This window comes from Vitis vinifera, chromosome 18 (genome assembly GCF_030704535.1).
Source record: "Vitis vinifera cultivar Pinot Noir 40024 chromosome 18, ASM3070453v1".
Lineage (NCBI taxonomy): Eukaryota > Viridiplantae > Streptophyta > Magnoliopsida > Vitales > Vitaceae > Vitis > Vitis vinifera.
Genome location: NC_081822.1, coordinates 877,730 through 905,258, shown reverse-complemented (window position 1 = coordinate 905,258; position 27,529 = coordinate 877,730). Strand labels below are relative to the sequence as shown.

The following is a 27,529-nucleotide window of genomic DNA, read 5'->3' as shown; positions in this document are numbered from 1 at the left end:
TTTAAGAGAATATTTAAAAACCTTGAGATGGGAGATGGACTGGCAATGGATTAAAAAGGGAATGTCAACGGTAGATGGGAATTGGACTGAACCTTTCCCAGCGGTAGTAGGCTTGGGCCTGGCCTGCTCTAGGCTGGGCTAGGCCTTGGGCCTCAGAGAAAGGCCTTACTACCTTCTCTCTACCATCTGGTGAAGGTTCACCATATGACAATATATTTTTCCTTTTTCTTTTCGGAATATCATATTTATAATTTACACATGACAAAGCTAGTTCAATAGGTCCTTACACTGATTATACATTCAATAGCAAAATATTAAAACAACAGGATTCTAACCCTACAAAAAGAGCTCTTTTGGTGCTCCATAACAGCTACTTATAGCGGTGATGATGGAGATGGCTGATCTTCTCGCTTGTCTATTAACACACATCTTGAAGGCGGACCACACATGCTCAATACAACCTGAGAAACATATTTGTAATGATTTATTAATGTGACTTTACCATTCGAGTTAACAACGTTTCCGAAAACAGTTCTTAAAAATCAACTTTTAAAGAACAGCTTTCAAGAGTAAAATTTTGTTTAAAACTCCAAACATGAAAAACAGTTCTTGACCTATTCTTATGTACAAAGTAAAAATTCTCAACCTATTGCATTTTCTTTGCTAAATGTTTTTTTGAAGTTAGAAAACTGCATTTAAAAAAATGTCTGGTTTGCAGGATTCAAAGCTTGTTCTAAAATACAGTGATATCAATTGGGTCAAGTAGATTATTCATGACTTTGAACTACCTCTGGTGAAAGACAATCGTATAACAAATGACTGCAACAAGAATATGTAACTCACAGGTAAAAATACAAGCCCATGCAAAAAGCCAAGAAGGACCAGGGCCAGGTACATTTGGAAGTAATACACCTGCAAAATATACAGGATTTAGAGTACTGGAGAATTGCAGAGTATGTAGTTGATAATTGAGAGTAAGATAGATACCACAAAAACTTCAGTCCTGGAGAAGCAAAGAACGATAACTCCAACTAGCTTTGTGAGTGTAATCCCACTGCAAAAGTATGTCATATACAAATCAATTTTGCAGAGTAAATAATAGGTGACCTACATTGGACTTGATGAGATTTTATGATGGAAGGGTTCAGCCTGTATGGGTGAAGGGGTGCATAATATTTTGTCTGAACAGAAGAAATTGATGTGTTTTGGGGGGTGGGAAAAGAAAGTTTCCTACAGAGAGGAGTCCACTTTCCATACCACAGGAAAATTACATGGCCATGATATCAGAAATCATCACCCATGGTTGATTTACTGCATCAAATCACTGTTTTCTATCATCTAAATAGATCATTAAATGATTTACACAGACAGATACAAATGCTTTATGAAAAGAGTCTTGGACAAAAAGGGAGAATTTTGAAATAGGATGCCTTTGGAAGCTGTTTGCAAGAAGGCAAAAAGAACATGGGTATGATCTAAGAAAGAACATCATGGTCTATGTTACTTGTACGTGAAGCTGAGTCGAAGTGGATTTTGTGCAGCCCCCAGAGTAGTTACTTTGTTATTATAGTTGATAGTAGGCATTCATCACTAAATAACTAATCAAAAGTGGTGCAAGGCTTGCAAGAGAGGAGACAGAACCTGAAGACAGAAGCACCCATTGTACCCAAAGCCTCCTTCATGCGCTGGTTTCTATCTCCACTGCTTACCTGTACAAGAAATGGCATAAGAACACACTCGCTAAAGACTTGTCATATGCATGGGATTAATGAAAATGTATCATTAATATGGAAAAAGAAAAATTACAAGAATCGTATGAATCCCAACACTTATCACCTCACAAATCATATAATCCATTCCCTCTTAAAAAAGGCCCTGAATTTTTATTTATTTTTGTATATTTTCTGATTTATAGAAAAATCTAATGATACTTATTTGCATTCTTCTTTCCAAACACTTGGTAAAGATATTTAAGATTTCTATTGATATGAAATGGCTGAATTCACTATGCTGAATTTTTTAGCCTAACTATTAGATGAGACATTGTGACACCATTATATAATAGGTGCCTACCTTTTTGCAGGCTATGCACTCTTCCAATAATAATATGGATGTATTATAATTATTAATATTGTTATTATTTATTTGATATTTTTCCTACCCTTGATCCAATTATTTGAGGGCTCCCAGACCCATCTGTTGAAGTGGCCAAGTTAGAAGAATCATCCTACCATCCCAATTTGGACTGTTTTATCTGTTAATTAAAACCATTGGATGAGGGATCTTGATACTACTGCGATGTATATGGAAGGAATGGACCTTATGCATCTTCACTAAAATAAAAAATCGAATGTGTAGCAATCAAGTGTGTTTTGCTTTATTTATACTCAATGTAATGATGAAGATGGAGAGCTCCTCAAATATAAGATGAAGACAGGTCACTGAGGTAAAATGGGAAAAATGGTTTGATACTGACCGAGAAAGCATGTGTTATATGCACACAAAACTCAACAGCAATGCCCACTGCCATTACAAGGTTCACAACAGAGAGTGCATTCAGTTGGATATTCAAAATTGCCATTACTCCCTGCATAGTTTCATATTGTGAGTGGCAAAATCAAATAGATATGCACTGGATTGATTAAAAGATAAGTATACACTGCATCACTGCATATGATAATTGTCAGGGAAGAAAAAGTACCATAAGATCCACAACGATCATTGCCAATACTAGTAAAATGATTGCTGAGCTCCATAAACTGCATTTAAGAACCAAAGGTTTAAACAATATCAACCGTTTCCTTTCCACAACTTTTATTGTCTCAGGAAGCAAAAAAGCAGTACATGGGACTATTGTTTAAACAAAGGGCTAAAAAAAGTACACCAACCTGCACGTGATAACTAAGCAGACAATAAATACCGCACCTGTGAAATTATCAAAAAGATCCAATTAATGCTTTTAAGAAATGGATGCAACAATAAGCTATACACAACTACAATAAATATGAGTCGTGGACTGCTGACAAAGTTGACAGCAGCTAAAAAGCCAGCAATTAGCTATATGTGATTTCAAATTAGGTACTTGCTAGTTTTTAAATTCAGAGATTCATCACTGCTCCTTACCGCTTTATAGTAAGAAGTATATAGCATTTGTGAAAAGATTTAACTGAAAGCAAGGTTATAAGGCAATAATACATATAGCAAATAAGTAAAAAAAAAAAAAAACGAAAAAGAGCCCATCAAAAGACAACTCAGTAGGAGAGAATTTAAATGCTAATCATGGAAAATGGAGTGCACCAGGAGCTTAGTAAAAAAAAACTAGGACTCAAGATATTGAGTCAGAAACCAACACACATATGATGATTAGAGTTCTCAAAATTACTAACCAATAGCAATAGCAAGGTTGATCAATGCTGTCCTCCATATGTCAAGGTATTGCTCAAAAAACATATAAAACACTGAATAAGGAAAGATCTGAATCTGCACCAGGAAAGAAATGTCAGTGTGTCAAACTTAATATAACGGGTAAACACTCCTGCAGCCATACATTTTGCTTGATGTCATAGAAGGGTTACATGAGAAGCTCAAGATATTCTTATTTATCATAGTCCTACAGAAGTTTCATAATCATTACTGTCCTTGTGCCAATAATAGAAGACAGTGTTTTTAGGAAGAGAAACATATTCTTAAAACACGATCCATTTCCCATCCATTAAGGAGACAAGAAAAAGACTCTTGCAGAGTCTGATACAGAAGCTTTTGATTTAAATTATGTTCAAAGAAAAGTGGCAGAAGCAAAACCATATGGTAAAAGAAGTTCAAAGAGATATCTACTATTTATAATGGTAAGAACCAAGAAATATACTCTTCCATTAAAAACAATGCTGAGGAAGGTCTCATACAAGGATCAATTTGAAATTTGGTGACATCATTTAGTAGCAACCACACTGATTTTCCAGGAGACATAATTTTAAAGTCGATTAGTGTAATGTGAGAAGTATCAAAAACTCACTTCCTATGTTTTTCATTTCATATCATGGAACATGAGAATGTGGTCAGTAAGAACCATACAAAAGGAATTGTCAAAATGAGAGTCTCTATATGGTGAGTTTTGTCGTCCAAAACAGGCAAGCAATCTTTTCTATGTGTATGATGGACTATTAGTTCAGCCAGGAACTTAATTGAACTAAGCTCTCCCAAGTGACATGCCTTAGAATTGGTAAATATTATTTAAATCCTTGATGCAAAGATCTAAACAGATATATTTAGGGTAACAGATTGCATTTAGTAGTGGATGAGTAAACCATGAAATCAACAGCACAGTGGTTCCTGCACCATTGACAGGCCACCTTATTGGTAAAATGTATCACTACAGCTGGAATACAACTATACTGTTAATTTCATAGTTTCTTCATCCTTCATTGAACCATTTGAACACAAGAAAAAAAGATTCTCTTCTTTTTTCTTTTCTAAAATTTCACACCAGCTTTCAATGAATAATCAGGATAACATGGAAGCTAACTCTATAAATAATGAAATTCTGCCCTTGCAGAATCGGAATTTCACCTTCAAAGAATCAGAAACCCTTGACGTGAACTCTCGTGCAGCCCTCATTGAATTAACATAGTCAATCTGAAACAATTTATAGAAGAATAAAAAATAGGGTTCTCTATATAATAAGATGAGGAACTCAACAAATAACACTATCGTACTTGCTTGTTGAGGGGGGTGTGATATGTACGAAAACTTGATGCTTGAATAATTCCACTCTCAAAGCCTGATGACAGGATAATATCAGTGGCAAATTAAATATAAGCCCAACCTATGATTGATCAACTACATCATTACATGCCACAGAAACATAAAAGACTTACCTGAAGAAGCATACTAGGAGTTATTATGGAAGAAAAACTATGTAGTCTTACAAACCTTTCAATTCCACACTGCTGGTGTAAGCCCCATGTCCACCTTTAGAACAATCAGCAGAAGGTAGAGCAGCAAGGAACCATGGAAGTTTCTCTCTAAATTGAGCCGTAGATGGACGATCATTATACAGATCTGAGTGACGAAAACACTTAAAAATGCCAAAAAAATTAGTTTAAAACCTCCTTATGTCCAGTTGAGAAATGATTTCATAACTAACATAACAATGATACATTCACCCTATAAAAGAAACCAAACAGAAAATTCACTCAAAGAATTTCTTCAAAGTTCAAGAATGATGATTACCGTGGTGCAATCCTTGCATAATCCATTCAGATAACAAGAACCATCTTCAGAAGCACAGCAAGGAGGCTGGGAAAAAATTATTTTCTTCAGTAAGTTTGTAGCATGAGATTGATGAAAGACCAAATTTAAAAGTTAAGAAAATTGACTGATAAGACATGATAACTATTATATCCTTCATTTGACTGCCATGAATGGTTGCATGATATTATATGCAAAAGATAGGATCAGCTTTGTTTCAAATTAAACATCCCAGCATCGGACACTAAAATTTCAAAAAAATTTACAACTACTCCAGATCTCAAGCCTCAATAATTCCGTACCTTTTGAAATTTCAAACAATTCAAACACATTTTTACACAAGAGTTAGAGAAATTTTAATTCAAAGTTTTCAGGATCTCATCTTGATTCTGTCCTGAACCATAATTGGTACAAGGCTAACATCAAGAACTTCATCAACAACCATGATTAATGACCTGGAGCAATCATATGTCTCATAAGTAAATCAAACCAAGGAAACATAATATTTGACATATCGTTAACAATTGGGACTGTTTCAAAATGTTAAAACAGCAGGTGAAGAGTTCCATGTCAAAATCAATAGATACTGAAGATGAGAAATTGATTGACCTGATCATTAGGGGGACAGTAACTCCCATTTGTGAACTTCCGACAGCAACCAAAAGCTTCTGGTGATATCCATACAAGAAAATCATCAAGCCAAGAAGCAGCTGGCTTAGCTATGTAGCTTGATTCTGGTATTAAGGATGCTCTTGCAATCTGAAGAAGATAATAAAACATTCAGATCAAGGAGAATTCAACTATGTGGACAACTAAGGGTGAAGAGAAAGCAAAAAAGTATCAGGATCACAGAGATAACCATTCACCACAGAAGCAACTATACACCATATCAAAGTTGAGGCCGCTCATGAAACATTGAGAAAAAACTGACAACCCTAATGTTCTTATGACTTACCCTACATAATACTGACATGAAATAAACAGTGTACAATATAAGTAAAAAATTTCAATGAACTAGATCCAAAAGAACTAGTGAAACCATGTGCTTTACCAGCAACAAATTTTGTAAATATGATTTGCATATCTTATTTTCCTTCAATTAACTACTTCCCAGAAGAACTATAATAAAATTATAAAAATCACAGTTACCGCAATGCATGAAATTGGATATTGATTCACCACATGGTCTTAACAAAAATAATTTGGTCCTGAATTCTAGAGAAGATCCTAATCTCTTAAGAAACTAAACTACATCATTTACATTAAACCATTTGATTAATAAGATCACTGGAGAGGAACTACACAATGTGGTATTCACCACTAAGTTCACCAACCAATGGAATTAAACAAGAATCTGTTTTTAAAATTTAATATCAAACTCAATCAAAACATATTTTTGTATATAGCCATGACCAACAACTTTATTGATAAGGAGGCTTATATGAGTGTAGAGTGATGATTTAAAGCATGAATAAGATACAAGGTGATGGAGAAGAAGGCATGTTTCTATAGATAAAAAGGATTCAAATACATAAACAAAAGATTGCCTCATATCCAAGGGAAATCATTTACCTCGTTTAAAAGAGAGTCTGAATTACATTGGCTGATGGAGCACAACTGATTTGTATGTCTTGACTCTGAGCTGTGGAGGAACAGTGATGTCAGCACAAAGAACCATGAAAGTCCAACAATAATTTTATACACTGAGTTCACAGTAAAAAGTTCAAAGGCAAGATCTTTCCTTCAAAATTGACAATTTGAGATTTGGATATATATATATATATATATATATATATATATATATATATATATATATATATATATATATATATATATACATATACACACAAGAGGAAATGTGGGTGATCCTTCCTTCAGGACGAAAGGCATTTTCTGTCATGTCTTCCACATAAACTAGCCAAGTGTGGAAAATTAAAACAGATCATTTATGTCATCTCTTCCACATAAAATAGATCATTTATATCATATATCATATATCATATACTATGATTTCCTTAACATACAGATAAGATTTAACCAAAGAATAGCTAAGTTAGGCTAACAAAAATGGCAAAAGTGGAACAGATATTAAATGCTAGAGCATAGATTGTCATTATATGTCAGGAGGTAAAAATACTACCCAGGTATATGAAACTTTATCCATTTGCATTATCAGAATATTGAAACTGGTGTACAAAAAGTGTGTTGCATTTCAAATCAGAGATTCAGGCATTCGCTTTTTTTTTTTTTTACTAATTTGATTGTATTAACTAAGATTTGATATATAGCACTGTATACAGCATAATTTGATTGTACAAAATGTGGCCATTTGCCAATGATAAGTTTTCTCTTATCTAGCATATGTTAATATTTTTATAAGATACCTTATCCAAAATTCCTAAAAAGCCAATAACAACCATGTATTAAAGGCTCTCCATATGTTATTAGATGTTAACCATATTCTTTAAAATGAAATATTTTGACCTCCAAAATTCCTAAACAAGTAATACCAATTCTACCAAAGTACATAAACAGGCAGCCAAAGTTCTGATAATCAAAATTATATCAACTCATATGGGTTATGGTTACAATTCTAGCAATGCCTTAGGCAGGTGGCCATTATTTACCTCTTTGCAGTAAGAAAACAGATCTACATAAACACAGATACAAACAGAAATTGGTAGGAGTTTAATTCTGAATAAAAGAGAGATAATTCAACAGTCTCCAACAGCAGAAAAAGGAAAATAAATAACCCTGTAAATTTTTTATACCTATAATTATAGTTCTTCACAACAAAATATAGAGGTGGTCCAATTCTGAGATACTCTGAAACATTATTGAAATACCCCTGAAAGAGATTAAGATTTCCATTTAAATGCTGAATAACAAAAATATTCAATGATATGCACAAGTCCTGAAACCAAAAGGTATCACAAAATTAAACCTGAAGATATGAGTCCCGAGGAAGAACAATCTTCTGTTCCAAACCAGGTTCGATTCTTGTACATAATGCCTGTGGGGTCCAAACAATGAGAAATTAACCTATAAAATCAAAGAGGCACCAAAGAGGAAGATAAAACGCGATCAGCACAAACAGAGAGGTAAGATAACAAGGCTAGAGCAACTCACAATGCTAGCCAATGCAAAAGCCACAAAGACGGAAATGACAACTAATTTGACTCCCCAAAGACTGAGAATAGGTGCATGGACCTCCTAAAATAGGAAAACAAATCCAAGTGATTAAGAAATTAAGGCAAGAAAGAAAAAGAAAGATTGTTAAGAGAACAGTGACACATAAATAACATATGCATGAATGTACCAAAAAGATGTTGGGAAGATGAACACTTAACAAATATAACTTTGGAAAATGTTAAAAAGAATATGTTTACCCACAAATAGCTCAAATTTAAAAGACATGCATGTCTACAATATCAAGAGAAGCACTTAGCCAGTGAATGTACAAAAAAGCCAAAATATCTCAGAAAATGCTTGATTTGCCATAGTAACTAAAGTCATGCATGAGCATGATCAGCATGTAAGTCATTAGTTTTAAATGTCAGTAGAGAAGATTGTTCAAGCTCAGGAGAAGATTTAAAATTAGGGTAGCAGCACATCAAGCCATATGGCTTCATGTATATATACATACAATTCAATGAAGCCTCATTCCAACAAGTGGCAGTAGGCAGCATAATGTGTGCTGTATGTGTAACTTTCATTCTATTATGGTGACTATCAGTCTTGACATTCAAATATTACAGTACTACATTATTAATATTGATTCACAATATTATTAACCTAATTTCTAAACTGGAACATCTATAACACCATAAAAGGGAACAGTCAATGCTCCATGGATTCATCATCCCCATCTTTTAACCGATGATGCACATTCCAATATCATAATAAATCATTTAATAATCAATTCAATATGAAAAGAGAAATCTAATACCATGGCTGCATAAATACGCCCAGATGATAATCATGATATCACATCATAGATTTGTGGACAAAAACGGACATAGAAGAAAGAAGAAGATGAGAAGTTCGATTCTCACATATCTTTCAGTTCTCATCTTCTGAGGCTTTACTCTAAAAAAATAATAAATAATAAATAAAATAAAACCACATTACATTGTCCCTAACTGATCTACTGAAGGCTTTGATTTAAAAAGGGAAAAACCCCAATGACATTGTCCCTCACTGATGATTGATTTGATTTATCAATGGATAGGCTTCATAACTGCAAATAATAGATGAAGAAAACCTCCATAAGAGGAACTTAGAGGTCTGCATCACAAAAGACAACCATAATCCTCCCTTTACCCATTGATGGAAAGCAAGAAGCCCCAAAGATGTTTCTTCACCAACTTTCTAAAGTGGCACAAAACCAGGAGGTTTGCCTGAACCAGTGACCAGTTCCACTGGTTTACAGGTTCAATTGCCAGGTCTGAACATCACAAAATTGAGAGGTTCAGTTAAAACAAAACTGTTTTTGGAAGAACCTCGACCAGAAAGAAAACTAGTTGAACTGCCAAGACCAGTCCAGGTTTCAAAACATTGTTATTAGACTACAGCCTTCATGCTTAAGCCTCTTAAGTTAGGCATATAAGGGTTATGTACTCCTCTAAGCATATTTGGAAGTAGTATTCCTACTGTGGAAGTCTTCCTTATTAACTTTATGATACAAAAATATATTGCTTTACAATGAAAGATGCAATGCTTGCAGGTTATCAAATTGGCATGCATAGAAATTAACTTAGGCTTGGTAGGATAGAATAATTAGTGAACACACTCACTGACATACTCAACCAGCTGCGCACACACATGAAATTCTTGCATCAACCTCATCATGTAGAATCGCAGATTATACATGTCTACAATATAATGTGCTTATATAACTGTCCTTCAATCATAGTACTATCCAAGCCAATCTAAACAAAAAGTAAGGTACTGAAAATGTACTTGGGACCATTGGTTCCACAGCCACAAGGATATGTACTACCACAAAAATTCTATACAAAAAATCCATTTACCTTCATATATCGTGCCAGCAGTCCAGGTTTTCTCTGACCAATACCTACACTTTCAGAAGATATTGTTCAATCAAAGTTCTCAACCAAGTTAAAAGAAACAGAAAAAGAAAGAAAAATGAAATGAAAAATCATTGCAGAAAAAATTGATAGTAGCAAGTGATGCAGGTCAATCCTAGCAAGAATTTATGGGGGAAAAGTAACACAGTTCTTCAGGTCGGTACATCAAATGAAGGTGAATAGGAAAACTCTTACAAATACCTTTATCTGAATCAGCATATGATGAAGAAATTTTTATACAGGGAAAACAATCAATTCTTCTATCCTCAGCTCTCAAAAAATCAAAAACGATTAATGCAACAAATGCAGTAACTTGCAGAAGGAAGTCCAAAAGAACGGCCAATGCTGCAAAAGAAAATGCAGGTAGCTATCATCAAATAAATCATAATAATAATAATAAATAAATTATATGTTATAGTAATTCAACTACTATGGAGGAAAATTCTAACCAGCAAACATAGAGAACACACGGCATGCTGGCATAGGAATAAAAGTTCCAACAGCAAATGCTAAAACCTCAGCAAGACTAGCAAGTGTTATGGATGGTCCAACTTCCACAAGTGCATTACTTATTCGTCCTTCCAAAGGCAACTCCAATGGTTGCCGTTTAACAGCATGTACCAGTATACACATGTTATCAACACCAACCTGAGATGTCACATAGAAGTTGAATAAATTCTAAGCTGCAACTGAAATTGGTGACAGAACCAACCACAACTGACTATGGTGAACAACCAAGATTTCAAAGCTCAGAATGAACTGGATAGATATTGTGCTGGTATTTTCAGAAATAGATCACATAATGGAATCATCTAAAAACCAAAGCAAACATTTTTAGAATACTTGTAAACCAAATAGACTGAAACCCTGTTCTGATAGTAGTACCTACTACATACGGTTCAAAACAGGGTTCAATGATGTCTTCTCACTCTGGAAACCTAAACTGAGACATAACATTAGCACAAACATCACATAATATCAACAAGAATAGAAGGATGGAACTTACGGCCAGAACAAGAAAAGGAATGACCTCCATAATGATTAGTGTAGATTTCACTCCGATGGCACTGAAGAATCCAACTGATCCAAGAACAGAGAGCATGACAAGCATAACTCCTGCAAGACCAAGGAATATCTGCATCCAAACAATTTGGGCAACATAAAGGCAAACAAAGTAAGTTCTCAACATGAGAAACCAAGCTGAATTTACAATATAATGCTCTAAAGATTAAAAGGAGGCCAAGTAAGTCAAGGAGATTATTTAACCATTCAACATGAACTAATTGGAGCTTCACTCCCTCAAGCAAACAAAAAACTAAATATTCCTTCCAATTTCAAAATGCCTTTTCAAAGCTGATGCTGCAACTATGGTCTGCATATTTCTTAAAGAAAAACTAAAAGCCCCACCTTTTAATAAGTGGGAAAAAAATTAAATTGTAAACATGCTAAGCACATCTATAAACCATAACTAATACAACTACAGACCATAGTGCAAAAAAATAATTTTTGAAGGTTAAAAAAAAAAAAAAGCTAAAATTTTGATATAATAGGAATAACATCTCATAAGTCAAAATTCCACAAAGAACAATTTAAGGTCTATAATCCAGTAGATTGAGGATTAAGTTACAAGGAATTGAAACCACAAATCAGATCATACCTTGGATGAAATGTAAAAAGAAGATAGACGAGGTGTATCACCCAAAGTCAAAGATATGTAAGCAAACATAACGAGATAGCTTATCTGGGACAAGAAATTAGAAGAAATTCTTATTAGATGAATCACATTAATAAAAAATGGGTTGGAGCTTATTCACACAATACACACTCTAAAAGATGTAATCACCCACAAGAATAGAAATAACACAAGTGGTAAACTTTATATAAGAAAAGATGCGAACATCATTCCTCAGCAAATAAATGAAAAGAAAGAGAGAGAGAGAGAGAGAGGCCCACCGATATAGTTATGGCATCTGCAGTACTTTCTCTTTTTAATTCCTCCTCAATTGAGCTTTCGGATGAAAAGGAAAGCGTTAGATTTTTAGATTGCATCATTGGCAATAGATCATCCTGTCAAAAAAACTGACTCAAATTCTAGTACTAGCTGCACTGACATGAGGAATTGTAGGGTGTGAAAATAGAGATCAAGAAGAAAATAAGCTCTAAGACTACAATGATCAAGCCAATGATAATAATGGATGATATACAATTCCTGTGGCAAATTTCAACTCCCCACACCCATCTAAGGAAAATTCCCTGTTGTCATCCATGCTATCTAGGGCCATACCACCTATTTAACCTTGGACTACAATGCCTTTGTTCATAAAATGTTCCTATTACAATCCAAAATTTAATAACATTAACATATGAAAAGTGTACAACTTGGTGACTGGTACCTTTGACATGCACAACTTTTAATAGTTCTAGGCATTTTCCTAAACCCAAATTCATAGTCTCTAAAAATGCTAGAATAATCATAAGGGTTAATTTCATTAACTTCCCTAAGTTTTTGGCTAAATACACCTAGCTCCCATTGGTTCGAAATTTTATCAAATACCTCCCTTATCTTGAGTGAGAGGGTAGGTGAGTGAAAATAAAAAATAAATGAATATGAGAAATATTTGATGAAATTTCAAACCAATGAGGGACAAGTGTAGTTAGTCAAAACCTGTAAAGAGGTAAGTGAAATTAACCCTAATTATAAACAAGCAAAAAACATTGTTCTCCATTGTCTTATGGAATTTATCACAATCTCTGCTGCTGATAACCAATTCTCAAAATTACATTATGATAATCAGATATCCCTTTTTTTCTGTTTCTCTGTATCATATTTACCACTCTAAACTCAATAAAAACCATAAATGGAAACTGTGTTTGTACAATTAGGATTTAAAGACATAGCATAACCATAACTTATGAGTATGACTCAACTGAACAATCTATCCAAAACCTTAAAGCATAAAACATCTAGGGTGAACTTGGAAATTCAATGCAAGATGAATGGGCCAATTGTGTTCTAAATAGCAGTTAATGAGACTAATCAGATTCATCATCTAGAATTGATAATTATATTCATTCCCCCTACAATTGAAGTAAATACTGAAGATTGCAAATGTCGCAAATTCCATCTTTTACTATCGTTTTTCTCTTTTTATTGTTGGCATCCACCCTTTGTCTGGTGACCTCCACAATGATAGATTTGTGCATCCAAATGAAATGTAAAATGCAATGGAAGCATTTAAATTTTATGGGAAGTCCAATTAAATGCATATCATAGGCCTGGAAAAGAAATCAAGGCTCTGTCTGAGAATTATATTGAATTTATACATGAAAAGCTATTTGTATGTGACCAATAGAGTAGGCTACATAGGAGCATGGGATAATTGATTTATTTCCTTGAAATTATGTTGTCTTCTGTCAATCAATCTTAAATAAAACAACTTACTAATCTGAACTTGAAGAAGAGAAATATAAGACATCCTAGTAATTACCATTACTAACAAAATTACCTCCCTAGGCAGAATTATAAAAGGAAAAAAGCAAAACATTAAAAATATATGTTTCATAAGAAATGAAAGCTCTATCAAGAAAAGGAAAAGGAGTACACCAAAAAGATGAGAGATCATTCAAAGCAAAGGGAGAAACAAGCAACAACAGAAAATCTTGGGAACACTCTTGGAAGCTGGTATCATGTAAGGTTGGACCAAAAAGTAACTGAAAAATTAAAGAAACATGAGTCCAAAGTCCAAACCTTCACTATCTGAATGAAGGCCTTTTCCCAAGCCACTGCTTTCCCGGTTTCATTGCCTTCTTTGTCAATTGCATTATTCACAGGATACGTTACTATAAATGCAGAAGCCTGCCATCCGATCATGAATACAGGGTTTTTATAACTACCAATATATTTTCAACTTACAAGAGTTTAAAAGATTACCTCAGAATAATTATTCCCAGAGAAACCCCCTAGTGCAGTGCTAGGATCTAGTGGTGCTTTAAATGCACTCATACATGTATCTGCAGATGTATAATGCTGAAAGAAGCACAGAGTAACTGATTTTGAATAGGCATTTATTTTGCAAATATCACTAAAAAATTATGTTACAAAATACAGATGCAAAGCTGGAAGTTAAAAGGTTAGAAACTTCTTTCTCCACATCTAAAGGTCAATAATGGAGAAAAACAAAAGGAGAGAATACTGAGATGGTTTTTTGATCAGAAACAAAGATGTACTAATTATAGTTCAAAACAACATGGGAAGGATGAGTCCTCCCTGCAATTACAAAAACCTGATCAAAAAAATGATTGACCACCTCCACTATACAAGGAGGCCTATACAATAAGGCTAAATCCACTTAAGAAAATACTCAGATAGTTACATCCTAGACGTGTCAATAGTATTATAAGTATCCAAAACCGATCCAGGGAAGAAAAAAAAAGGCAAACTATCTCAGTCCAAAACGAGATAAAGGTTCACATAGCATAATGTCCATGGATCAACAGATGGAGTGTGGTTAACATTTAAGAACACCTTCACATAGCACTATTCAACTCATTAGTATCCAATCCGATCATGCTTGTAGGTACCTTCAAGAACAAAGACTACCTTTGATAACACTTAATGTTTCTTTTCTCTGGGAGTGGAGATTGTTCAAAGTAGTGATTGAATTGGCCTGAGCAATATAACATACCTAGTGGTTCTCATTCAGATATAAATCTATTAAAATACTTGTAGGATCTATTTCTCTACCCAAACAGAATACCATATATCAGATTCTCCACTGATCACAAAATTTCCATATAAGCTGTCTCAAGTAGTTTATCTTGGAAATGAAAGACCCTAGCAGAACAGCTAGCTTTTGAGCTTACAACCACATGAAAATGAAGATCATAAATATATACCTGAAAGCAATATTCAACATGTTGAACTCCTCCATAATCATCATAATTTCTGGAATCCATTTTGAAATACTATCACCAAAAAAAAAAAAAAAAACAAAAAGGGTGTGATCACTTGATATTAGATAGATGTCAAGATGCTCTGGCTGTAATTATATGACAAAAATGCTTCTACATACATAGGTTGTATAAATATAAAGATATATAAAATATAAAGATGCACAGTAGTAAGGACACAATCAAGGGTCATGTCATTTCAATACGCGTCCAGCACACATAAATCTCAACACGTGAACATGACCAAAAAAGCTATAGGAGTATCCTTTTTACAGAGCAAGTACACCAAAAATAGAACTTAAAACTTTATAGTGTGACTATGCCATTTGTACACTTTAATATGACAATATTCAACCAAAAATCATGAAATGATTGAGCTTAAAAACTGAGTAAAAAAATCACCACCAAAGAAAGCAGCAGGTAATAGAGTATTATGGACATTACAGTCTATAGAAAATAGGAGAAAGATTAGAACTTATTACAGAGAACATTTTACAGTACTATTGGTTCTGGAACATGAATCTTGCTCTGATATTGTAGTCTAAAAGGCCATGCTTCCAATTAAATAATGAGATTTTAGATCCATTCTTTCTGATACTGCCCACATTCTATCTGGCCTTCACCTCATAAATTGAAGTGAATAAACTCAATGTGACTCTTTTGTTCTCAAAGGTAGAAAGGACTAAACTAGTCAGAATTGCTCATATGAATAAAAACTTCAGCCAAAAAACCCTCAAAGTGTATATTTCAATCTTAGTAACAGTCATAAATTTCATAGATACTTTCTCATTTGGTGCAATATGGAATTCAACATTCAGGGGGAATATCAACAAATAGAAGGCCAATCAAGTAAGTCACTAATCTATTCATATTAATATACCATGCAATCAGCAGGAACAGAAAGATACCAATATCAGGATTCAGGACATAAGAGGGCCATCCACCACTTGTTTTTGTATAATGAAATGGAATTGTAAATCTTTATAGCAGGAGACGGTTATATGTGCCACATAATTCATTTGAATGTATCTTAGCTTTATTTTAACAGGGTGTTGATATTAAGTGATCCAGCGGGAAAGAAGCAAGAAGGGAAAAAAACAAGAAAAAAGATAGAAAAGGAAAAGAAAGTCGGTGCATGCATTTAGCCTGGACATTACAAAGGGGTAGTCAAACATTGCAATTAGTGTTTCTCATTTCATTTAGTCAGCTATCACTTGGAATTTATACAACTATTCCTTGCAAAAAAACTTCACAGTGCTTATCAGAAGTACGTATTCCTATTCTTTCTCTGGAGGCAAGGTAAACTTGATGGAGCATTGATCAATTAAAATTCTTTGTGGATGGAGAAAAATGGCCAAAAGCTTTTAAGATCAGATTTTGAAGAAGAAGAGTAAGTCATGTCTTCCATTTTGGTATGCACTTCTTAAAGAATTCAAAAGGATGAATTGAACCATATCTAACTTCATGGAAATCTTGCATATGCATCACCTGTTTCAAGACCACATTTAACTACAGTTAATAAACATGCAACAATGATACCTGTAGAACACTTTGAGTGGCACAATCCTGGCCAAGTGGCTTCATGCAAATGTCAGTCAGAGATATCATAGAACCAGAAAAATTTGCACGAAGACCATCAACCTGTCAAAACAATGCACTTAGAAAAAAAATGAGTAAACATAACCACACTTGTTCTTTCTTTATTAGGGGTGTTGTCTTTCTTGTGAGAATGTCATATTACAAATTTTCTTGAAACCTAATTAAACCTTATTGTCCATTAGTGTGCTTGAAATTTCAACCTCTAACCTTAAGTCAACTTAGAAGCTCGCTATATTCCATTAAGCAACAGCTAATTGTTTATTTGTTGAAATTATGTTAGACAATGGTTTTGGGAATGATATAAGACAATATGACCAAGAAATAACACAAAGCATTAAAATTACCTTCTTTTGTATTTCAAAAAGTAACTTGATATTGTTCTCTGTCACAATACTTGGTGATATGCCATTTGCATCTGGAATTGTCGCTAATACGAGCTGGAAAAAATATAGGTGTCATTACTTCCTTGAAAAGTCACAACAGGGTGGCCTATTCGAGACAATAAAAAGAACATTGGAAGCAGATAACAATGGGAAATAAGAGGGATAGAGGAAAAGCTGTTCGTTTAGTGATCTTAAAAGACATTAAACTCGTAGAGTCAGTAAGATCCAAATTCACATCTGATTATATATCCTCACAAAAAATTTTGAAACAAAATCAGACAGATGGTATTAATCCAATATAGAACTCAGCCTCAAGCTCAAAATCCAGATTTGACACAGATCAGAGAACAAAATGTTGATGTTTAGGGTTTTATTTCTAACTTAGGACGCACCTATAGTTCTTAAATATTCAAATTATCCTTATCTAAATACATATGAAGGGTCCTTTCCTAAGTACCTGAATACATCTTATATTAATATATGAAAAGAAGGGGGGGCCCATTTTTACTGGAGTTGATACTATTCACAAAAATACATACTAAGATAAGTAAAAGAAAACAAAGGAAAGAAAAAAGAAATGGGGTAAAAACTGAAAAGGTAAGCACCAAAGATAAGATTGAAACCTGTATTCCATACAAATCCTAGATAGCAAAGTGAGAAAAGTCCGAAAATATGAGCACCACTACCTGCAGATTTGGTTAAATCTAGGACCAGTCGGATCTAGTTTCATAGTCAAATCAAACCAGCCAAATCCTATGTTTGATACGATTATCATAGAACATCATTTGAAACAAAATTTATATGTTCAATGCTGAATTCCAATTTAATCAGGTTGAATTTAGATAATGAGCAGATTGTGATCTGCATTGTTGCCCACAGTTTTAATAGGAGCCATATTTTTCTCTTATCTATAATAATATTTTACTGTACTTAATTTGAGGTTAAAGAACATTTTTACTCATATTGAACAAATTAATCTACCATATTCATGTCTACTAAACTAAAATTTTGAACTCGATAATGTTGAACCAGTCCAAAACAACTTTTTTCTTGGTCTTTAATGCATTTCTGTCTAATAAATGCCATCTCCCTATACTACATATTTGCAAAGAACAGTAGAAGAATGATGGGGACTAATCAGCAGCAGACTTCAAAACCCTTTGTACTGGTCTAGGCACAGAAAATTATAGTGAAAAAGTTGATAACTGCTTACATAAATCGAATATACTAACAAAAATTAAGCTCTACTATTTGAGGTGGGGAAGTCAGTCATACAAAGCAAAATTCCTTCTGGAGGATGCTGTGGAAGAATGCAATCTGTACGTAGGCTGGCAAATTGGCTAAATTAGGGAGGTTATGGCTGTAAAATTCAATAATGAAGGAGAGGATTGGGCAATCCTGTAATCAAGGGAATCTAATCTAATTAGGTAAGAAAGGTTCCTAATTTTTTGTGCTAGGAATAATTGCATAAATATGAGGTTTTTTGCACAGATTGAAATCAAGGAAAAAATTCATCCTCTTTATTCCTTCCAAGATTCTTTAAACTCAACATGGTATCAGAAACAAACAAAAGATATTTGATTTGCAGCACTCAAGCATGAAAAATAGTATCATTCAACAGCGCATAATACTAATAAAAAGCAGACATGAAGAGTAATCATTGTAATCGTTTCTCAAACAGAAACATGAAACAGTGGCAAGTAAAATCATAACAAGAAACTGAATAAGATGACAGTTAAAATCACAATAAATAAGTGGTATAGTATGGAACCTGTTCAATTCTGTAAAAAGGAGCTAGGTGGCTATCAAAAAATTGTTTCTCTTCTGCAGCTTTACTCCCAGGACCCACCCATAGCTGAAACAGCACATGTATTAAAGGTTGGCTGGCATTTGGACAGACCAAGACCACAGTAACAAACTAACACTATATTGATTAACAGTGGATAAGAATAAACATCATAGAAGCCTTGTCAAAGAATTATCAACAACTCGATGTACAATCTGCTAATGGGTTTCAAGAAAATAAATCCACCCCTTGCTCGCACTCCAACCTTCCTAAAGAGTGCCTAAAGCATGAATACTTCAACATTATTTTGAGTGCTGCCATCTTAATGTCATTAGCATCTCGCAAATATTTCCAATAGTTTAAATCAAAATTCAGTTGTTCTTAAAATTTTCCACAATTCTTTTATCAAAACAGGCACATTCAGTAGAAATTCCCACCAAGGAGTCTTAGCTCTGCTCATTATTTTGTGATGAGTGCTAGGTCGGACAGATTGAGTCTTATAATGAATTTCTATGTATCAGAAAAAAAAAACTGATATTTGCATATTTTTTTACAACTGTTATCACGCAATGTAGCATCAAAGCCCTGCTTGACCCATTAAATTAATTAATCATGTTTTATATCATGCAAAAACTTTTTTTATAAGCACCCAATAAATAATATATATAAGAAGAGATAATACAAAAAGAGCTGCAGCTAAGCACACCAGAGTACACAGGGAGTATACTAAGTGTGCCAAGAAAAAAGAACAATGAGCATTCAAAAACTGTCCTTTTCTTTCTTGAAGTTATAATCAGGTAGAGACAAAAGTGATGCACTTTAAAAAGGATACAGGATTTTGGGGATAACCATCCCCAAAAATCTAAATGCAAGGAGCCAGATTTATACACATGCTGATCAATGGGCTAAATGGAAAACACATTTGTAAGTTCCCAAACTAGAGTCAATATGTCAAAACCCATGTTGTGTGGACAAATATCAAAGGATATCATTAACAAAAGTCTCCTATGTTGCTATCTTAAAGGGACAATCAAACTTGTGGAAGCATATTTGATAATAATGATTCCCCAAACCCAGGCAGTTGACCCTGTGAAACAGATTATTTAATTTACCCTGGATAGCTACACAGGTTCCAAATCATACCTTCTCAGGTCGTGTCTCCACCTTAAAACGAATTAGACCTAAACAAAGTACAAGAACTATAGCCAATGACGAACACAACATGATGGTGGGATGTCTAGCGACCCATGTTCCATATCTCCTGAACACAAACATTAGAACCATAAAGTCAAAAAATCATTCTGCCTAAATTAATACAAGCATTAATAGGATAGGCAAGACCTGTAAAAGTTTGACATGTATCCTTGCACAATTGAAAGTTGAACCCCATTTCTAATTTGGGGAACATCCTCAAGCATCTGATAATGAATAAAAAAAGGAACTTGTAATGAGTTCATATTACATCAAAGAACGTACAGTTACTCTTCAAAAAGGTAGGAAAAAAAACCCTCAAATGAAGAAATCAAGTTCCAGCAAGCAAAGCCCTAATACAAGGGATATCAATGTGAACTAAGGACGTGTTCTCTTTTTCCCAGAAACTGAACTACAAACTTGTTTATTTTTCCTAATAAGTAACACAAACAAGTTACTTGAAAGCATATAAACAAAAAATTTGGAGAAAACTCAAAGCATAAAACATGTTTGTAGATCATATTCTAGCAACAGACAAACACACTAACAATACTTTTAGTAGCACCACAGAATATTCTAGGCCACCTGTGGTTGTTCTAACAATCAGAAGATCCATAATACATGTTGCACTTATGTCACCAGAATACCTATTAATGCCAAAGTTTATATGGGAATTAGAATAGTTCTACAGATCACAATCTCTTATGTATAATGACAAAAAATGCTGCTTGTGCAAATGAACCATCTTGACAGATCTGTATTTTTTTGCTTATGTACTTAGAATCCGTAGGAAAGCAGCAATTCTTGACTACACTTCAAAAAAAAAAAAAAGGAAAAATTGTAGGTGCATCACTGGCAAGTTCAATAATACATGAACAGTCTAACACAATTTTCTACAACTATAGGAAGATGGTACTGGAGGTAGAAAACCAGACAAGGAATTGCCTCTTCACTAGCACATGGTTCATTTCTCATCAATGGCCACATGCTGAAATATTATGACCATAAAAAGGAAGATGAGAAGAAAAGAAAAGAAGAGGAGATGATATGGAAACCATAAATCACCATGCCTTCCCTCTTTTATCTTCTATACCTTTCCATTGTCCTCATAAATTATGACTCTAACACAATTAACATACATAATAAATCTCCACCAACTAAGAGTAATTGTAACACTAGTCTTCCAAAAACTGAGTCCACACTTTTGAGGAAATATCTACAAAGGCTACACTCAAAACAATGCAACTTGACACACCTCAAAAAAGACTTGAATAATCAGAGTAGTTTACTGCAGTAAACAAAGACTATGAAAAGAATACTCATTGGTAATAGATAGAAAATTTGGAAGCACCTGTGAAGAGAGATTCTCATCCTTTGGCCTGTTCATGGAATGGAGCTCACTACCATCCATGACATTTAGCATTGGTTTCATTCTAGGAGCTGGGTTCCTTTCTCTAGTTCGATGAAACAAACCCCATCCAAAAAAGATAGTAACCAGTATGATATATAGGATTGCCAAAGAAAATTCAATGCATTTGGCCTGCAGTCATCAAATAGAGGGACCAAATCAGCTAAGCCATAGACAAACCTGAAGTCAGATGATGCAGACTTAAAATGCACATTGATATATCTAAAAAAATCCCCATTCTATGCAAATAAATAAGTAAATCAATGCACCACCTTAAGGGACCCAATTCTCACTGAACATGAACCCTCTTTGTGTAGGGAAGGAGGAGCATAACCAGAGCAGACAGAAGCTGAAGGGCAATCACCACAAGAACATCCCAGTGAATTGTCACCACATGAATATGTGGATACATTCATAGGTTTCATCCCAGATGACTCAGCAATACTTGGTTGGAAATTAATGGCATATGGTGAACCTGGCACACTGGGGGCTGCACGTGTACCAATAAAAGCAAACCATTCTGCCAGAAGCATAAAAATCATAAACAAGTCCCAATTGTGCAGAATGCATTTAATACCACAAAGAGTAAAGAGATTTACTAGTCATAATCCTCACAAATAAAAGCCAAATGCACATAAATCTATCGCTAAAATGACTACTTTTGTTCAAAGCTTTAATAATACTTAAATATGAACAGAAGGAATTTCACACCATCAGGAGTTATTCTAAACTGTAGAAATGAAAGTTCAAGAGAGAAAAACTATTCAACAGACCGGAGAGATAGAAATGCTTAAATATTATATGGTCGATATCATATTTATTTTGAGGGTGGAAAAAGGAATTTTGGAAAGTACCACATAAGACAAAAAGATAATTAAGATACAAAGGATTCAAGACCATCACAACCAAACCAAGAACCTTGAACAAAACCTAGAGCCTGCATTTCTCTATCAATGACCAATACATCCTGTCAATTTTCTTTAAGACCATAAAATCCAAATTTTGGAATTAGTTTCCATAGATTTCTTAAACTGTCTTGAATTTAATTATACTTGTACCTTTATGTTCCATCTAAAACAAAGATTCAGCAACCTCTTTACAATTTCACTATACACGTGCCCTTTTGTTCCATCTAACAATAATTAGTCGTGTATATATTTTGTCCATATCCAAAATTTTCCTTTGCTGACAGGTACAAGGTTTTCAAGTTGTAAAATTATTTAGCTGAATTACCCAAATTTCTTGATTTTTTTTGTCCAAAATCCTGGCTGAATTTATTAAAATCTTGGAACGACCATCTTCTCTCATGAATCTTGTCCCAGATTTTACTATCCATATTCCCCAAATTTAAGAATAAATTTTTTCTAGTAATTTCTATTGGAAGATCTTTCATCTTTCTTTGCATATCCTATGTATTAATGATCTCTAATCCAACCAAACCTTGATCCTATTTCAATTGGGCACCCTTTCAACAAAGAATTCATCATATTGGATAAAAACATAAAAACAGTAGAAGTGTGATTAAGTTGGCAAAAGAGGAAATTTACAGAACTATTTAAACTTTAAACTTGAACCTATATATATTCTGAAAACTTTCATATTTGATTGTTAGAAAGAATGGCAGTTTTAAGATAAGAATATTGCTGTTGACAAATACCATCAGGTGGAAGTTGAGAGAAAGTATCCAGTACTAGTTTAGGATCCACTTCCAATGAGTATAATTATTAAAGATGGTGAAGTTAGTTTCCCTTTCTTTTAAACACTATTTTCCCCCACATGCATTTTAAATCATATTCCTTACTTCATTGCAAAGCCAATGCATACATGCGTGTGTGTGTGTGTAGGAGAGAGAGAGAGATAGCAAACTTAGGATGCAATTTCAAAAGAACTGATTACCTTTAAAAGTTTTAGCTCCAGCACCAATAAAGTCAATTGCTCGAGTATTCATTGTACCAAACTTTACATCCTTACAAGAGTTATACAACCCTTCACCAAAAGCATCAGTTATAATAAATTCAATCCCATCCACAGTCAAATTGTTATTAACCTGAGAAAAGAAAAAGAAAATAAGTTCCCTCGTTAAAACTGCTGAATGATTCAGCAGTTCAGGAGAGTATGAACTAATTTAAAAGTCATCTCTCAAGCTTGAAATAGACAAAAATAAGTTTCAGACAGATATGTTCATCATTCAGCTGTTCAAGAGACTATGAACTAATTTAAAAGTAATCACTCAAATTTGAAATGGAATAAAAATAAGTTTTAGACAGATATCTTCGTCATAAAATGTCGATGAATAAAAAGATTGCACAATGAACATATGGAGAGAAAGGGATGAGAACTAAAAGGGCCCTCCTGGAAACATGGAAAACCAAGGTTTTGTAGGGCATCTTTCAAAGACATCAGAGTTTGATTAGGAGGAATTCCTACCTTGGAAACAGAAGTCACATTGATAAATAAACTCTGATTGGGAGAGCAGGTAAGCTCACAGAACAAATTCAAAAAATTCCTCAGGCATGCTGGACAGCCTACAAGAAAAGGAATTGCCTGCAAAATAAATTATAAATTAAGAATGTTGCTGCAATTGAACGTCACAATAAAAATATAAACAAAATGTAGGAGTATCACTAACTTATGTTCATAAAATCAACAAAAATTGAAAATAATGGACTGGCATGAAATAAAAAGTGCTTAAATCAACTCAAGTTATTTATTTTCCCAAACACTCCCTTAGACAAAACTAAAAGAAAGGCAAATTAAAATATGCCTTTTTTTACAGACAATTTACCAAATGATGGTCTATTGGATGACCAGAAAATAAAGATTATATCATGACAACCATAATCATTTTTAAAAAAAAAAAACTATAAAGTTCAATACTCTTTAATTTTATTTTTATTTTTTTTCAGTGTCAATTTTTCACAAAATTTTCACAGTGGACTATCAAAGTAGTAAACCAATGGCACTTCCTTAGTCTAACATTGCTATAAAGGACAAATCACTACGAGTTTCCCAATTAGTAAGCAATGATATGTCATTTGATATCAAAGCAAAATACTGCAAAGAGAAAATCAGGATTCAGTCATTGATATCAAAGAAATAAAAATAACTGGAAAAGCTTGACAAGCAACATAAAATAAAGAAATAAAATCTTACTTGTTGGACTTGTGTCCGTAATGTGTCAAATTGAGCTTCTGTACAACAAACATTACCACTGATGGTTGGACACATACTTTGGATCTTTGATGAAAGCAGATCATCTGGCTGGGAAACATGAGAAGGAAAAGAATAGTCCAATCATCATATAATTTCAAAGTTAGCAAATTTTTTTAACTGCATTTAACAAAACAATATAAATTTAAACCAACAAAATCCAGAAGTAAGACAGGTTTTTCATCCATCCTGATTACGAAAACAAGGACCAATCTAAGAAGCAGACACAATGTTTGATGACTAAACAACTGAATCGAATATAAAAAAATAAGAAAAAGAAAATAACTAGCCAACAATAATAACATTACTGTGTGAACAGCATAAATCCTTGCACCTCATACCTTCACAGATGGGGAACCATAAGGACAGTTCAATACTTTTCCATCACTACGCTTCCCACAAATATCATACATTGCACAATATTCTTCAGAATGTCTTTCCCTAAACAACAGGAAGAATTAGATTCATTCCTCAATTATGTAAAAACAATTGAAAAGGTTCAACTTCTTGATCATATATAGCAAATATGTGATAAAAATCATTATGCAACAACATGAGTCAAGAAGACGGGGAAAGGGGATACCTCTTTCCAATCATATTGAATCATTGAGATAGATGACAACAAAGCAATTTGTTTTAAATTTGTCAAAAATAATACAATTAAGGGCATGGGAGAGCATAAGGTGTCTCTATAAACCTAATTCTGATAAGTTCAAACAAAGAATATTTCATTTTTAGAAAAGGAAAATGTTTCATGTAACTTCCAATTCCAAGTAAGAAAGAGCCTTACCCAGCTGAGGCATTGGATGTCAAAAGAAATCGGGTGTCAGACCTCTCTGCACTTATTATAAATACAAGAAACAATACCTGCACAGAAAAATGCAAATTCAGTAGAAAGCGATGCATCCTCTTTCCAAATTAGAAGAATACCCTTCTTTCTGATTTCAAATGATAGATTATACCAAAATTCAACCAAGATAATGTAATCTATGACTCTCTGCAGCCACTCATAAATCTGAGGAAAATAAAATCGAAAATCATTTTTTGTAATTTTTTATTCTGGAGAATTAAAAATAATACATTCCACCTTTTTTGCTTTTCTTTCCTTTTATTTTATCTCCCCATTTGCTAAAGTAATTCTTTTCTTTCTTTCCTTTTCCTTTCCATGCATCTAGATTTAAAGAAGAAAAGTGATAATGAAACTTCAATAATTAAGAAACCAAGAACCATAACTTCAAAAAATAAAGAAAATGCAAGAAAGACTCCGGTCAATCCTCTTTCTTTGATTTTCTCTCCGCTCATCGACCAATATTTGTCACTTCGAAAATAAAGCAAATACAAGAAAGATAAATTCAACTCTCTTCTTTCTTCTTCTCTGACGCTACTGAAATTCAAAACCAAAATCAACTACCAATGCTCCTAACTTCAAGAAACAAATTAAAAAAGAAAGGGGAAAAAAAAAAAGTTCCCCGCAAAGCTTCTGATTCCCTACACCTGAATAACTCAGAAAAAAAAAAGAAAAAAAAAACTACGACCAAGATTGAAAAATTAAAAACACAAGAACCTGAACACCTACCAAGAATCATAACTTCAAAAAAATAAATACTTAAGAATCGTAACTTCAATTTTCAAGGAAGAATTTTGCTAAAACCGATTCAACTGTCTTTTTCTTTCTTTTTCATCTTCTCTCCTGTTGAAATTCAAAACCAAAATCATCCGAAAATCCTCCAAAACTTTCAAAGAAACAAACTAAGTTTTTTTAAATAAAAAAAAAAACAGAAAGAAAGTTGCTAAGTATCCTTCCTGAATTCTGACAAACTAAAAAAACAAGATCGTATCACCAAGATTCATCGCAAATTCACTTCCTCAATAAAATTAGACGAGAGATCGACTGTAACTTCGACACTTGCAATGCCTCCTATTCCTCAAATAAACTCACAAAAACCAGCACCAAGATTCACCGCAAATTCACTTCTCAACGTAGTTAAACTTGAGATCGAACTAGAGAAGAAACAAATCCTTGCCTGGAACAGCGAAATCCGCACGCGAAACCCTAAACGAATCGCCATTTTCAACTCAGACTCTCACGATGCAGAACCGGAGAGCGAGACCGAGAGCCAGAGCGAGAGAGCGTAGCCGTTGTAGAGAGTAGAGCGAGGGAGTAAAGAAACCGAATTTATACTTGGCCAGTCCTGGACAACTCTAAAGTCTTCCGCTTCACCGTTCTCGATGGCAATCAAAATCAAATATTTGATCTTCATTCGTATTTACGTTACTGCCCCTGCTTTCGGTTACCCTGTCGGATCAGTCCAAGATATAGTTCGTCGCTCGTCAGCGATTCTGACTCATTCACTATTCATTCACAATTTCACACTATGAATGCTCTAGAATGGAAATTTAATTAAAAGGGCAAATTGGTAAAACAATAGTTCTAGAAAAATTGCGTGTACGGATATTGTCTTTTCCTTTAAAGGATGTTAGGAGAACTGTGGGTTTGGCTAAACTTATGAAAAAGTATTAGCTTTGAATTCCTCTATCATGATTCATGTGTCTCTAATATCTATCGCTAGTCTTAATTAGGAAATTAATGTTGTTATTGTCTATGAAAATGACTTTTCAGATTGTAAATGAAAAAAGTTTTTCTGTCATATAGTAGATTTGGATT

The 27,529-nt window shown here is 33.8% G+C and overlaps 1 protein-coding gene across 1 annotated transcript; it reads right to left on the bottom strand.

Moving 5' to 3' along the window:
• Positions 1-28: 28 nt before the first annotated feature.
• On the bottom strand, positions 29-27,147 carry LOC100242789 (uncharacterized). The gene is made up of 39 exons (XM_019216671.2): positions 26,889-27,147; positions 25,655-25,731; positions 25,206-25,305; positions 24,808-24,915; positions 24,082-24,198; positions 23,551-23,701; positions 21,927-22,174; positions 21,598-21,786; positions 20,397-20,473; positions 20,199-20,316; positions 19,041-19,124; positions 17,231-17,323; positions 16,827-16,928; positions 15,234-15,302; positions 14,269-14,364; positions 14,086-14,193; positions 12,291-12,404; positions 11,995-12,078; positions 11,344-11,472; positions 10,787-10,985; positions 10,539-10,682; positions 10,281-10,324; positions 8,377-8,460; positions 8,192-8,260; positions 8,019-8,095; positions 6,820-6,889; positions 5,857-6,006; positions 5,230-5,295; positions 4,930-5,074; positions 4,713-4,777; positions 4,567-4,632; positions 3,387-3,480; positions 2,889-2,925; positions 2,702-2,759; positions 2,477-2,587; positions 1,642-1,709; positions 988-1,054; positions 844-912; positions 29-461 (listed from the first exon to the last, which is right to left on the bottom strand). The coding sequence occupies exons 1-39, from the start codon at positions 26,931-26,933 to the stop codon at positions 375-377; spliced, it is 3,879 nt and encodes a 1,292-aa protein (XP_019072216.1). The 5' UTR covers positions 26,934-27,147; the 3' UTR covers positions 29-374.
• Positions 27,148-27,529: the final 382 nt, after the last annotated feature.